General features: G+C 40.1%; 1 protein-coding gene across 46 annotated transcripts in view; it reads left to right on the forward strand.

The window, feature by feature from the left end:
• The window catches only part of MAGI2 (membrane associated guanylate kinase, WW and PDZ domain containing 2), a 1,307,576-nt gene that overhangs the window by 1,170,712 nt on the left and 121,245 nt on the right, over positions 1-15,619 (forward strand). For all 46 annotated transcript variants that reach the window (XM_072759854.1, XM_072759849.1, XM_072759863.1 and 43 more), the window contains one exon: positions 14,488-14,673. In XM_072759854.1, the coding sequence (XP_072615955.1) occupies positions 14,488-14,673 (186 nt within the window). The remainder of the gene's footprint in view (positions 1-14,487; positions 14,674-15,619) is intronic.

Genomic DNA, 15,619 nt, shown 5'->3' on the forward strand with positions numbered 1-15,619 from the left:
AAGTTTTCCCCACTAGGGAATCATTTTTCAAGAGTTTTTATTATTGTGTCCAAAGACTCTCCAGGCAGCAGCAGAAGGTGAATGTGTGGATATCTCCTTACCTTCAGCTACTTGGTTGTCCTAAAGGCTGGCAAATGAGTGATCAGGAGCTATTTCTTCTGGGCTTATATCCTGAAGCTCCTCGTTATCACTAACTAGGAAAGAGAGATTGTAACTACAAAAAGAACCCAGACTTCATGTACAAGATCACCCTCCACCAGTGCAAAATGTCCATCACTCCCCATGGGGTTCAAATGAATTTCAAGCCTGCAGGTCACTTTTACAGAAGCACATTCTCTTTATAACTTATTCAAGGTCCCATTGAATTAAATTCTCTGTATTTCTATTTTTCTTCTTTTTTGCCAACAATCAACTACTTAAGAAAAGCTGGTTCCACATATGCAATCGTTTTAAAAGCGTATTGTTAAGTGAACACAGTATCGTCATTTATCACCATTTTTCAGGTATGTTGAAGGAGTGTTGTAAAGGGATATATTTCCCCCGCAGACTGGGATGAATAGCATTTCTTTTTGAGCTCCAGCTGTCACCAAGGACTTAGGGAGTACGTGTACCCAAACTACTTTCTGTCACACCAAATCCTGGTAAAAACTCTCTTTATTCATGCATTTTGACCACCAATAATTTTGTTCGGTAAGCTGGATTTGTTCCCAACTGAACTATTGCCAGTATTTGCTTAGAAATACTTCTAGAGTTTCATCAGTCTCTTCTGGGTGACAATCACCAGGCATTCCTAAGGTGCACAGTGCTACGGAAAATTACCCCAAACAGTAGGACCTGCTATTGGCATTTTCATTTTCAAGCCTGATCTCTTCCAGATCTTATTTCTGTAGGGTTTGCTTCACAAACATGCCCAGATGTTGGGCAACCAATGAACCCATCTGCTTTCAAGGGTGAAACCAAAACCGTCTGTTCAGAGGCTGTTCATCATAAAGATGTATATTTATGGATTTGTCACGAGAGGAGGGTCTTTCAGGAAGCAAGGGAGAGCACATCATTTAAAAGATGGGCCCTTATGTTCTCTGACACGGAGCAATTGAGAAAACATGAGGTAGAAGGATATTCCAACTTAGAAATCTTCATCCAAATGTGTTAGAGACTTGCTAGATGAACAGCAAGGTGAAAAACAGCTCATATTCCTCTAGGTACTGGATGAAATTAAAATACAATAAAACCTGGTTGCCAAGCATCTTAGCTCATTCAGGCTTTTATAACAATACCATATGCCGGTGGCTTATAAACAACAGAAGTCTATTTCTCATAGTTCTGGAGGCGGGAATTTCAATATCCAAGTGCTGGCAAATCTAGTTAGTGTCTATGAAGACCAGCTTCCTGGTCCATAAACAAACATTTCCCAGTGACCTCACATGGCAGGTTCTGAGGGCAGGGAGCTCTCTAGGATCCCTTTTATAAGGACACAAACACTGTTCATGAGGACTCTACCTTCCTGATCTAATCACCTCCCAAGACCCTCACCTCCAAATAGCATCTCTTTGGGGATTAGGGTTCAGCATATATATTTGGGGAGAACACAAATACCTATAGGATCACTTTAGCCACGGATACTGACATTCCCTGGTACTCAGTGGCTAACAGAAGACTGATAAGTGTAGCCCTCAACTCCAATCAGAGTATGAGATCAAAGATTTAAAGCAGACCTCCAGGTACCTAAGGTTGTCTTAGCCAAATCTATACAGAACTACACATCACATATCCACTCTTGTGAATCTGAGGCCAGCTGTAACCCAAAAATGCTTTCTAGATATAAAAATTAGATGCATCGGGCCCTCTTGACTGCCATTGCTAATGCCTCAGTAGAGGTTGTAGATTAGCATTGTGCAGTAGAACTTTCTCCAATGATGGCAATGTTCTATGCTGCGCTGGGTACCCTCCCTGCCCCTAGCCTTCTCACCACCCTCCTAACCACCTTTCACACCGTTACCATGGCAACCTGTCTGATGATATCACTTACCTTTTCTGATCTACTAGTGGCTTCTCATGTGGCTGTAAAATAAGTCCCAAGCCCCTGGCACGACCAATAAGGCCTTTCACTGTCTGTCCCTTCCTACCTTCATCGGGTCTCCCTGTTTGTGCTCGTTGCACTCCTACACCCACAGTACAGACCCTGCTGATGCACAGGTCTGTGCCTTTGCCAAGTCACATCGCCCATGACTGTGGTGCCCTCCCCACCCTTACCCACCTAGAGAAGTATGATCCATCTGTGAAACACAGACGAGGCAGTATTTCTTCTCTGGGGGCTTCCTAGGCATCCCACTCCTCTCCCTACCTCCTGTCTCCTACTTATTTGACACAGTTCTTTTTTATTTCCTTCTTTTCATTTTCATCCCAAATCTCCTTCTTTATCTCTCCCTGCTTTTTTTAACTCTTTCTCCCACTTTTAAGGCTTAATCATATAGTAAATTATATCCCTTTTAGGCTATAATCCTAAAGTTTTGACAAATGTGTTTATATATATACCACTACCACCATGAAGTCAGTCCCTCTATCCCCTCCTGGCCCTGGCAACCACAGATTTGTGTTCTGTTCTAGTTTTGCCTATTCCCATAAAAAATGGAATCATGCAGTGTGTAGCCTTTGGAGTCTCGCCTCTTCCATTTAGCATGATGCACATTATATTCATCCATTTTTCTCCATGGGTCACACTGGTTCCTTTGTAATCGCTGAAAAGTCTTCCATTGTGTGCATGTACCAGAGGTTGTCTCTCCATTCCCTAGTTGAGGGCTATTCAGATTGTTTACTGTTTGGGTGATTATGAATAAAACAGCTGTGATACTTTTATTTAGGTTTTAGTGTGAAAATAGTTTTCATTTCACTTGAGTAAGTATGTCAGAGCAGGGTTCCTGATTCAAGTGATTTCCCAAGTGGTGTTCCATTTTGTATTCCCCTGTATGAGGGTTCCAGATGGTCTACATTCCGTGTGAGTACTTATTTTCAGGCTTTCTTGTTGTTGTTATTGTTGTTTGAATTTAAGCCATTCCAGTAGGTGTGTAGTGATGTCTCATTTTGATTTGCATCTCTTCGCTTAAGGACTAATGATGTCACTGGGCTTCTCATGTATTCTTGTGCCTTCCTTCTATCTTTTTTGGTGAAGTGCTTTGTCACCCTCAGTCTCTTCCCTCTAAGGTGTCATTGATATTTCACTGTGGACAACAAAATACATTTTCAGGCTCTTTGACCTTCCATTTTTCATTTCTCACTCATTTCTCATGTTAGAGTAATAAAACTCATTTTATGCTGATGATCTCAGGTGAAATTAATTATGGAGACATGTCTGCTTAGTAAAACTGAAAATACATAGTCACTAAGCTTTAAAATGTACAGGGTGATAGAAAATGCATGTAAGCAGAAATCTAAATGATGTTAAAATATGCGGTTTGGGCTAAAAGAAAGAAGGATATGAAAGAAAAACTGTGAATGATAGCCTCCCTTTCTAATAAGGAAACTCTGGCATGATTTATTTGGCCACTCACAGGTCACACTGAAGTTCTTTTCAAAGTTTATATATGATCAAGATCTCCCAGCTCCTGAACACTTTACTTAAGGGCCTTTTCATATTTAGTTTTATCCAGTCATGCAAAATTGCAGTATTTCAAGTTACAACGCGATATACCCTGTTAGTGTTACTTTGGCTTCTGTGGGAAACTGAAGACCCAATAAATATTCATGTAATCTTCTGGATAACATATTGAAAAGGACAGCTGGCTCAGGAGGGATCATTTGCCTGGGTTAGTATCTGTTTCCGTTTACATTAAGAAAATATTGCAAGAAGTTATTATCTACCAGAGGGCTTAGGGGAATACAATGAAAAGCTGATACTGCACCTGATTGCTTTTGACATTTACCTATTGTAACAGGGAAACTGTGTGAAGATAGCCAAGTGACTTTTTACAAAACACAATTTCAGAAGCTATAAAAGGAAAAAGGAGATGGCAGAGATAGAATAGACTGCATCTGTAAAAATGAGAAACATGACTTGTCAGCAACACCTGCTTGTAACTATCAACCATTTCTACTGGGCCTGCTGAGAAATCGCTGAAAGCCAAGTACATTGATGGGTGTGAAGTCTCAAAAGGCAGTCAAAAGATACAGAGGAAAAAAAGTGTGGTTTTATTGAACATTTTTTACCCAATACCTGGGGTTGATGAAATGTAATTTTATGACATTTTCTGAACTCTTGAAAAGAAACAGTTGGGTTTTGATATATAAATATTTTTTATCTGTCAGGGCTACTGGAGCCAATAAGACTTTTAAAGTTGGGGTACACAAATTATTGACATTTATTATTTTCCAAATAGATTCCAAATCTCTAACTGGTCTACAGAAATACTGATACCGACTTAAATTTATAGAAGATATTCCCAGTTTCTGATTAGTGGTGATAAGATGATAAACATGCTTATGTCCTCCCACTGCTTGAACACCAGTTAAATGAGAGTAAATGAAGAAGAAATCAATGAGCATGAGTGGGGAAGACCAAAAAGTGGCAACTCATTTTGCAGGATAGGAAACCACAGAGAGAAATGGATCACACAGACCTTCTCATTTCTTTAGAAATTCAGCAGCTCAGGACAGAATGGAACACAACAACCATGACCATCAGATGTGAAATGCTCATTTTTAAAATAGAAAAACAGCCAAGTGAAGAAAGAATAGTGAAAGAATACTAGAAGAAATGGAGATAATCATGGGCACAAAAGAAAGCTTCAAAACCATCTCACTTATATACATAGATATGAGAAGATATTACGCTCTTGTGATTTTTTGTTTTATGGTACAAGTGGAATATTATAAAAAAGAATAGTACGATTAAAGAAAGAATTCTTAGAAATTGAAAATAACAGAGCTGAAATTAAAAATTCAGTAAAAGGACTGAAAGGAAGAGTAAAGGAAATCACACAGGAGTAGGAAAAAAAGAAATAGAAAGTATGAGAGAAGTAATCATTGACAGATAACCCAGGAAACCAATATCTAGCCAGTAAGAGTTTCTGAAAGAGAGACCAAAGAAACAGAATGGAAGTGATCAAAGAAATACTATAATTAAAGTTCCCAAAACCAAAACTAAAAGATATGAGTCTCCGGACTGAAGAGAACCACAGCAAAATGCATCATTGTGAAACTTTAGAACCCAAAAAGTATAGGGACAATCTTAAATGTCTCCAAAAGGAAAAGGGGAAATAAATAGATCACATACAGGAAACAAATCCTAATGGATTCAGACTTCTCGGTAGCAACACTGGATACGAGAAAACAGTGGAGTGATTGATGCCTGTAAATCTGAGGGAAAAGGATTTTTTCAATCTGGAACTTCATATAATCTAGAATTTTAGTCAGGATTGAATTAAAAGGAAGATAAAAACGAAGACGTTTTCAAACATTAAATACTGACAAATTATTTTCTCCCACGCATGTTTTCTTAGGAAGATACTGTAGGATGTGCTCTAGCAAAATGAGAGAATGAATCAAAAAAGATGTCCCAGGGTTACAGAACCATGCATCCCACGCTGGAGTACAACAGGAATCCCCCCAACATCACTGAGCAGCACAACCTGAGAGAACCTGCCTACCTATGGGAGGGAGCTCATCCCCTCCCGCCGGGGCTCAGCTGAACTGTTGACTTGAACAGCTTTGGGGGAAGCAATTAGGAAACAGCATATTGTAGAATTGGGGTTGGGGAATGACACCATCAGAAACATGACTCAGGGTAAGGAGAGAGGAAGACTGTATAAGAGAAGAAAGGGGATCACAAAACACTACAGCGAGCAATAGTTACTTGGTAAGACTATAAGCAATAATAACTGGTCTCACCAAAACTAGTGGGAAAACTACACTGGGATAAGAAGAGGAGGGTTGCAGGGTGAGAGTGCCAAATCCTCCATCACAATAGGAAGCCAATAGATTTGACTCCAGCTGACAAATTAAGAAATAGCTGTATGAGAATATAATTTAGAAATGTGCAGAAACACCTGAAAGATTTAAATGTTTGCTTTTGGGTCACAGAACTGGAGAAGATGTCAGAGGATTCGGGCAGGAGACTAAGTTTTTTCACTATAAGCATTTTAATTGTCTTTTAATTTGTGCACGAATTACTTAAAGTTTTAATTACAAGAGATTTCCAACCACTGGAAGACAATTATTCTGTTTACTTTGGCCTTTTTACATCATGACCTGAGTTTTGACATTTTTATATTTCTAGAAAAGTAAGTATTTTCTAGTACTGATTTGATAAACCTTCTACAATTAAATTATAAATAAAAAAGGAACCTCTTATTCAGGAACTCAGTTTGTCATAAAGTGAGCAACTAACCCTCTGAAAGGTAGATTTGCTTGTTTGGGATGGGAGTAATAATATCACCTCTCAACCCTGTGACTAGAGTAAAACAACTTGTTTTTCTGCTTTGCAGGGAAGAAACCCTTCATCGTATTTTAATATTAGTAACTCTCTAAACTTTTTTTCTGTTATTACTGAATCAGGTTGCCATTTGGTTATTTGTAAGCAAAAATTGCTAAAAGCTTTACAATTTTACTCACTAAAATTACTCAAGTTGAGCAACATAACAAATTCCCTGACTACTCCTTGACTGGAGAAATCTAGGTTGCTGATTTTACTGAGTGTTTCTTTATCAGGGTTTGGGGGGAGGGGGTTTAGGATGGGGAGGGGCTGGTAAAAAAAAAAAAGGGCTGAATAGGGTTGATATTTGACTTAGGGGATCAAATTTTCTAGACCAAAATAAGTAAAAAAGAATGTCCCAGATACCTAGAAATTAGTGAAGTAAAAGATGAGTTCTTAGGATATACCATGAAATGAGAAGTAGCTCACAGAAGATAAAGGCATAAGGATCTGGAGGTGGAACTTTCCATTCTATCTATTCAGCTTCTCTTTCCCCCACACACTTACCCTCCTGGCCAATGACAGACCTGAGGATCATGACTGTTCTGAAATTTCTTTGGCTCCTGCCATTCCAATGTCTAGACATTTTGTCAGATTATGAGGGAAATACATCAAAAACACATAAATTCCATGAAATATGGTGGTACATATTAAATTATATATTAACATATAAATATGTAATATATAATTTCATAATATATCTTTATATATAAATACATATGAAAATGTACAATAATATATAAAATATATTAAAATCTATTTAAAGACAGATAAAGAAGAACATTTGTAGATAATTCAATAATGAGTTACATCAATTACATACAGATGATGTCCACAACAGAATTAAGGTAATATTTAAGATTCTCAAATCAATATGTGAAAAATTAAGGATCTTTAGGATACTTTAAAAAAGATGATCTGGACTCCCTGTTCTAGTGATGTGCATGGGGATAGGGAAATGCAGCCACAAGAGAAAGTGATTATTTTTGCTCCTTCCCTAGGTTTGTGATCGTTTTCCTTGGTAGCTATAATATATTTTCGTTTATATCTTCCACTGCAGACACAAACGACAGAGCAATATAAGGAAGAAACACATTATGGTTGTATCTACATAGGATCAACCATATAATTTTAAGGGCCCAGTGCAAAATGAAAGTAATGTGGGGTCCTTATTCGAACGTTAAGAATGTCAAAATGGTGACAGTAGACATTAAATCAAATGCAAAGCTCTTTTGAGCATGGACTTGGGTGACTGCACAGGTCATACAACCCTGAAACTGGCCCCATATCTGTGAGCCCACCAAATCTTTGCAAACAAAAAGACCATTTTAACCCAGCCTCATGTTCTGGGATGAAACAGTCACATTATAGCTAATTACAATTCCTAATGCAATGAGAGGTCTTTAGTTTAAAGTCACTCAGTACTTAGCTATGAGATTTTTTTTAATTGGTTCAGAATAAAAGCATATGGGGTAAGATGTAGCTAGCAAGTGTTTCTTTCTTTCCATCCATATAGTTAATACTTTCTAGATGGTGCTTTCTGCCCTTGGAAACATGAGTTTGGCTGGCCTTCCAAATTGCCAGTGATGGCTTCTCTTCCTATTCTCCCATCTGACCATCTGCTTATTACAGGGTAACTAAACTGTTCAACCACAAGAGAATGACTAATGGTGCTGGGAAGGGAAAAAGTGCACTTTTGGAATATGCAGTCCTTAAAACACCAGCTGCTCAATTTTTGGGTCTTGCAACTCAGTTGGCTATGAATGTCAGGGAAGACGTTTTCATTTTTGGAAAGCAAAATCCACAGACTTCTTAGAGGAAAGCAAGTCAGCTCTTTCTTAATTTTACTCCAAATTTTTAAAGAATATCAAACACATGTTTTTGCCACATCTTCACCCCCTGATGACCAAGAAAAACTCTTTCGAAGGACACCCTGCCACACTGCAGGAAGGGACAATGTATTTGTCACAATAGAACATGCTTATCCAGGACTTCTAGGAGGAAGACATGGAAAATAAACAATTAATACTCGGCTCAGGTTTCTGAAGGCAGGAGACTAGGATTCTTCACCACTGGTTAAAGTGATAGCAACACTCTGTGATGATGACTCTTCTGTTGTTGCTATACGTTCAGGATCCATCTAGAGGAGCTGTGTAAAGGCATCATATCAGGAATCTTAGGGAGGGAAATAAGAGTAGGGAAGGTAGGAGGGACCTCACCTTCAAAGCATCTTTCCTCACTTCTTCCTCCATGGATTTGATAGGCCCCTGTGTGCCACCATGAGTTTTTCACTAAGGGAGCTGCCATTTAGCCCGGAACACTACACACCCTCTTCCCCAGAATGACCTTCCTTTTCCCTTATCACTCTCTAAGTCCACACATGGCTCAGTAATTCACACCTCCTCTCTAATCTTGTTATCTGTTACTTTTACCATGGAGTTGCTAATTTGTGTTGTAAGTATTTTTATATGAATCTTCCAAACTAGACTGTAAGTTTCTTAAGGCCAGATACCACGTGTTGTTTTGTTGTTGCCTTCCACACTGCACCAAGCACTAGGCCTGTTAATAAGATGATGCACTATAGAAATGCATCGTCAGGGGAGTAAGTGATCCCCCTGCACCAACCTACAATTCAGAAACTAGACAGTAAATCACTGTCACAGATTATTTTAAGAAAAGTAACTGGAATCTTCCAATTGAACATACACATTTCTTTTCATATCAGGTCACAGATTTTATTTTTTTTAAAGATTTATTTATTGATTGATGAGAGACACAGAGAGAGAGAGGCAGAGACACAGGCAGAGGGAGAAGCAGGCTCCCTGTGAGGAGCCTGATGTGAGACTTGATCCCAGGACCCCGGGATCACGCCCTGAACCAAAGGCAGATGCTCAACCACTGAGCCACCCAGGCGCCCCCAGGTCACAGATTTTAAATCCAAACTTACTTTCCTCGCCTCTTTAAGCTAGTGGCATGTTGTATAACCTTCACAAATTAATGGACTTGTGAGCTAATGAGAGTTAGTGCTATTGATTCCCCTTGACAGATTCACCTTTGTCACACTCATTTCAGAAATTTCTTGCTGGAAAATTTGACATGATTGATGCAGGATCCACTTTCCCTATCTAGTGCTTTTCTCCACCTCCATCTACAATTCCACTTTGTGGATCTATTTAACAAGGAGATAATTAAATGTAAACACGAGTCACGGGTTTTCCTTCTCTGAAATATAATACATAAGAAACAACAAAGAAACATTGGGGAATAAAAAAGATAGGCGGTAGAACTCAAGAAGAGCTCATTGGTTAACCGGTGGCTGAAGGAGCCTGGGTAGACTATACAAAGGTCCCAGAAGAGAACCCAAGAGCAAAAAGGGAGGATCATTGCCCCCTATAGTAGTATGGCCAAGACCCAATGATTCCAGGCCTTTAGAACAAACTTAGCATCCAGTCCAACTGGATCATCTCTGAAAACCCCTGCTAAAACAAGAGTGCTGTGGTTGAGCAGTGCCAAAAACACAGTTCATCGACAGGAAAATATTAAATTTTATAATATAAAATACAAATGTACAATAGTGTTTTAGCCACAAAGAAATCAAGGGGGAAAAAACAGGTTTCTTTTTCATAATTTATGTGATTTGCAGTTAAAGGGGAAATTTCTAAGTAGTGATACACTGTCTCCTTCCCAAATGTCAGGATGTTCAAAGCTGCATGACATATTGCAACTTTTCCCAAATATCTGTGTATCCTAAGCACACTGTGTCAAGAAGACTGGTCCAAAAGCTTGATTTATGTTGCTGCCTGACGGATGATGTCTGGGAGGCATGCTGTCTAAATGGACTGTGCTCCGGCAGTTACCTTAGTCATCAATTCCAGAGAATTAACGAGTACCATTCATCCCAATAATAGAAACCAAGGTCAGGGCTTCTTCCTTGCTCTGTAATTCCATTAGCAATGCACAGAAAGCACTTAGGTCATAAGTTCTGTAGACCTTATAACTAAGCAAATGGAACTGCATCTTGTTTTCAGAGTGAATCCTCTCCGAACACACCCCTTGTCAATGATTTGTTGTACATCAACGTTCGGTGTACTTACATGTGTAGGGAGAATGCTGGTAAAAGGAAAGTGCAGCTGTCTTCAGCTACCAAGAATTTCAAGCACTGTTTTTATTAAAATAAATGCCAGTAGAAAACAATTTTAACAAAACTATGTCAGATACTTCCAATTATGGTCATAGCTTTTTAAATTGTGTACTCACTCAAATTTTATGTAAACCACTCGATCGTTCTAAGTGGCTACCATAGAATTGATTTCAGTTCTCATTACTCCATTTTAGTTTTTATTATTTTAGTTTGGCTTTTATCCTACCTGTCACAGTAAAGTGAAAATGGCCTTGAAACCAGGAGTTATCATCATAAGCAAATAAATCTGCTTACAATGAGACTGTCATCTTGAAAACTCAAGCAGCATGCTTCCCTAAGCTAAATCTTACCAGACATTCCCTCAGTCCTCATAATTCAAATTGCTTCTAACCTGGCATCTACAAAAAAAAAAAAAAAAAAAAAAAGGAGGGAGTAATCCTACGGTTTGAAGCCACAGGCATAGGTTTGAATCCTGGCTTTGACACTTCTTTGTTTTCTTAACAATAGAATAAACATGATGATTATACTTGTATAACTACTTCACACTGTTACTGTAAGGATTTGCTCATATAATTGTGTGTGTGTGTGTGTATGTGTGTGTGTGTGTGTGAAGTCTATGTTTTGAAACATTTGGGAGTTTATAACCAATAGATTCTAAATGATCCACAGTAATGGACGGGAGTAGAGGCATGAATAATTCAAAACAGCAAATTGTCCAAATACCAGCTGTATGTGTTTTAAGGTGTATTTTTAAATTTCATTCCAAATGTATTTCTAATGCCCCAAAAAATGACTTCAAATAAAGGAATGACACCAGATACGAAGTCCCAACTAAAAGGGATCCGAGGAGCTGTCCAATTTTCCTCTCCGTGCCTCCCTCCCTCTTACCTGCCTTCCTCCCGTCTTCTCCCCCTCCCTCTTTATGCCCTGCCTGTCCAAAGACAGCTGCCACCAAGAACCAGCTTCAAGCAAAGTTTCCGCCTCCCACTCTCCCCTGGATGGGGACCTTCGGTGTAGTGTTTGTGATGCTCTGCTTAGAGGCAGGCTGCACTCACCAAATAAAATCACCGGGTGCTCCTGAAGCAAGTACTTGCATGGAGAGAAGAGGCCACAAAGTCAAGAAACATGGTGTGGTGCAGTGGTTAAGAGCCTATGGAATCTGATAGACTGGGATCCTAACTCTTGGTTGGGACTTTGTGACCTTGGACAAATTGCTATGTTTCTTCCACTCTAAATACGCAGTGGTAATGCTCTCAGGTATGTCACATGATTTGTTAAGGATTAAATCATATGTATTTTAATGTAGTTATAGTCGTGTGTGTTTGTGTGCGTGTGAGGCTCAATGTGGATAATGAGGATGTCTGTATTATACTGATTTCCCTTTGAAAAATAATTTCTTACTTCTAAGCTGGTATTTTCCTACAGAGACCTGCAGCAGCATCTTTTTTATAAAACCAGAGAAAGGGGATCCCTGGGTGGCTCAGTGGTTTAGCGCCTGCCTTTGGCCCAGGGCGTGATCCTGGAGTCCTGGGGTCGAGTCCCGCGCCGGGCTCCTGGCATGGAGCCTGCTTCTCCCTCCTCCTGTTTCTCTGCCTCTCTCTCTCTCTCTCTCTCTCTCTCTCTATCATAAATAATAAATAAATAAATAAATATTTAAAAAATAATAGAAATAAAAAATAAAACCAGAGAAAAACAAACAGGATTCTTGACCTCATCTGGCATCTCTGTAATCCCCCAAAACACATCTCTCTTCCCCCAGATGAAGCTGTTTTCCTGTGTTGATACTTGGGAGATAATGCTGTGTTTCATAAGTAAAGGGTTTCTTTAGTTTTAGCAGTATTATGGGTTTACCCCACATGGGAAGAATTCAAGCTGGTACCTACACACAAGCACATGCACACATATCAGTAGTGATATCAGAAACATTAAAAAGATAACAGTAATAAAAAGAATGACAGAAAAATTAAAACTCACAGAGCAATTCTGACACCAGGCGCTGTCTTAGTCACTTTACATATGACAACTCATTTGATTCTCAGAACCATCCTGTGAAGTCAGTGATATTATTATCCCAATTTTATTATTGAAAAACAAGCTCTGAGAGGCCAGGCAACTTTCCAAAGATCGCATGATAGGTAACAATAGACATGTTGGAAACCAGGGAGACCGTGCCATGTGCTGACAGTTCAGGGCAGTACTGAACCAAAAGGGGGCAAAAACAGGGATGAATGTTCACTCTCGTTAATGGGTTCTTACTACATTTCTGCTTGAGAGAAGTACATTGTCTCGAGAGTCTCAGATGACCTTTAGTATGCTTTAAAAGAGGGTGTTCTTAATTAAAGTCATCAGTACCACAGGTACATAAAAAGGTGTTTGAGCTCCCAACGTGATGGGTTTTACCTCAGAAACATGGGCTCAGCCAATATTTTCACATGCCATCTATAACCTTTCACAATGGAAATATGATCAAGGTACTGGTTCATTAACTCGCTGATTGTCCTTCCTCACCGGGGTTACTAGCTCACGTTGTGCCTTTCGCTGTAACACACACAGAAGATTGAGAGTTCAAGGAACAGACATTCCTGAAGCAGAACAAATGGTGGAGTGTCTCTGCCTCTCTACGCCGATAAATCAGTACCTGACTTCTGTGGACAGAGCCACAATAAGCCATTGACGGGCCATTTCCTGGCTGGGGTTCCCTGTCTAGAAGGGAGAAAGGAAAAGGAACAGGTTTCTAGACTGCAACCTCCTTGGGGCGGGGGGCTGGGGTGGGGGGTGTGGGGCTGGTTAAAGGGACACCGTGTGTGCCATCAATACCTGACTCCAGAAATAGGTGTCCTGGTAGGCACTCGCACATCAACCTGCTAAAAAATCTTTATCGTCATGTACCCGGCTGTCCCTACATATATAAATAAATAAGAAAGAAAACAAATATTCGTTGTTTTAAAGAGACATATACCCTATTTGATCAACCTGGTACACATTTTCATATTTTAATATCAAAAAAAAATTATATAGTATCTCACAGTCCCTGGAGTGTCATTGTTTAATCGGAAGAGTTGAGTTCGTTCATTCATTCATTCATTCTTTCTTTCTTTCTTTCTTTTCCTTCTTTCTTTCTTTCTCTCTCTCTCTCTTTCATCTTTCTTTCTTCTTTCGGAACCTAAAACAAAAGTATGTTGTAATAGCATCTTAGACTTGACGAAATATATTATGCATCAGATATTAGCACGATCTCAGCACCTCTTAATAAATCAAACCAGAAAGAAGGGGTAAGCGTTGAAAGTTGCATCAGCCTTGAAACTGAAGCCTCGTTGAGCACAGGCTTCTTCACCAGCTGTGACAGTCCATGTTAATACAGATTTCTTCCCTGTTTTCTTCTCTCAGTAAAATAGGAAAGGGTAGACATGAAATTCTTGGCATTTATTGCATCTTTCTGAAACTGTGGATTATTGTCTCTACGGTATGAGCTCAAAATAGTTTATGCCTGTAGTTCTCAAAAAATTGTGTGTTTTGGAATGTCTTGAGGAGCTACTTAAAAATTCATGATTCTCACCGGCTTCCTGGACATTCTGATGCACAAGGCTGGAGGGTAAGGCCCAAAGAGCTGTATTTTCAATCCTAGGTTGATTACAATGCTCCAAAGTATGAGAACCCCTGGTCCATGTGTTTGGAATCGGTCCGTCACTGCACAGGACTTGATTCTAGAAATTCTGATCTGCACAGGAGAACATTTAATAGGTGTGGCTATGATTTCAAAAGGCAAATTGACTGATGGAAGGACGATTTCTGACATCGCATGGTTTCCGGTGGGGCTGGGACTCAGAGAGCGTGTGTTGGGAACACCCCTGATATCTGATTCTGTTGGGGATTGTTTTAGCTGTGCCCCATAAAATCGGACGCATCATCGATGGGAGTCCTGCAGACCGTTGTGCAAAACTGAAAGTGGGGGACCGGATCTTAGCAGTGAACGGCCAGTCCATCATCAACATGCCTCATGCAGACATCGTGAAGCTCATCAAGGACGCGGGTCTTAGTGTCACCCTCCGCATCATTCCTCAGGAGGGTGAGTGCCTGAGCCTGGCTGCCATCGATGTAGTGCCCAGAGTGTCCAGAGTTGATTCCTATTTCCACTTTGGCAAAAATTCACATTCCCTCGCAACCCCATATCCTGTTTACTCAGTACCAGTTTCATTCAGAGATCAAGCTGGGTGACATTATAGATAAATAGTGTGCATCCCAAGACGCTGGGTTATTCAATCATCCCCTGCGATCCCAGGAGTACTGCTTTTATGGTCCTAGTAAGCCAGAACCCATTCAACAGAGATGATAGAGTTACAAATCTGAAAAAGAAAAAAAACGTATGCATGTTAACAGTTAAGCTCTGGAGGATTCTTCAAAGTCAGATTGATTTTGAAAAGCTTGAGGAAGTTTTGTGGTATAAAGAGAGCTCATTTAGGAAACGTTGCGTCTGCTAAGAATTTTAAATTCCCACTTAGTCTTTTGAATTTCTCTGTATAAGGACTCCCCCCTGAGGCTTGAAGAGTGGTGAGCCTCACAGCTCACAGCCATGCCTTGAGGGCCACAAGGATCTAAGTACCCACTCACCATAAAAGTCACCGTTTCCAGACACAGTGGGTTCATTACTGGTTTGTAGCTGCTGACTCATTAATGATGCTCGAGAACACAGTCCCTGGAGCTCCCCGGTGAGTGGATCGCAGCACCCCACATGGAGAGTGATGGGTTCACTCCCCCTGCTCCCCTCTGTTTTACTCTGTCTCCCAAGTCCATCTTGGGGCTATCTGACACAGAGACACCGAGCAGTCACTTGACTTTCAGTATAAATCAGTGGTTCTGAACTGAGATGATTTCGTCCCCCTGGGCAATGTTTGCCACGGTTCAAAGACAGTTTTGATTGTCACGATTGGGATGGGAACGCCACCATATCTAGTGGGGAGAGGGCGAGGGCACTGCTAGGCACCCTGCAGTGCACAGGGCAGTCCCCACAGCAA

This window comes from Vulpes vulpes, chromosome 5, assembly GCF_048418805.1.
Source record: "Vulpes vulpes isolate BD-2025 chromosome 5, VulVul3, whole genome shotgun sequence".
NCBI classification, from domain to species: domain Eukaryota; kingdom Metazoa; phylum Chordata; class Mammalia; order Carnivora; family Canidae; genus Vulpes; species Vulpes vulpes.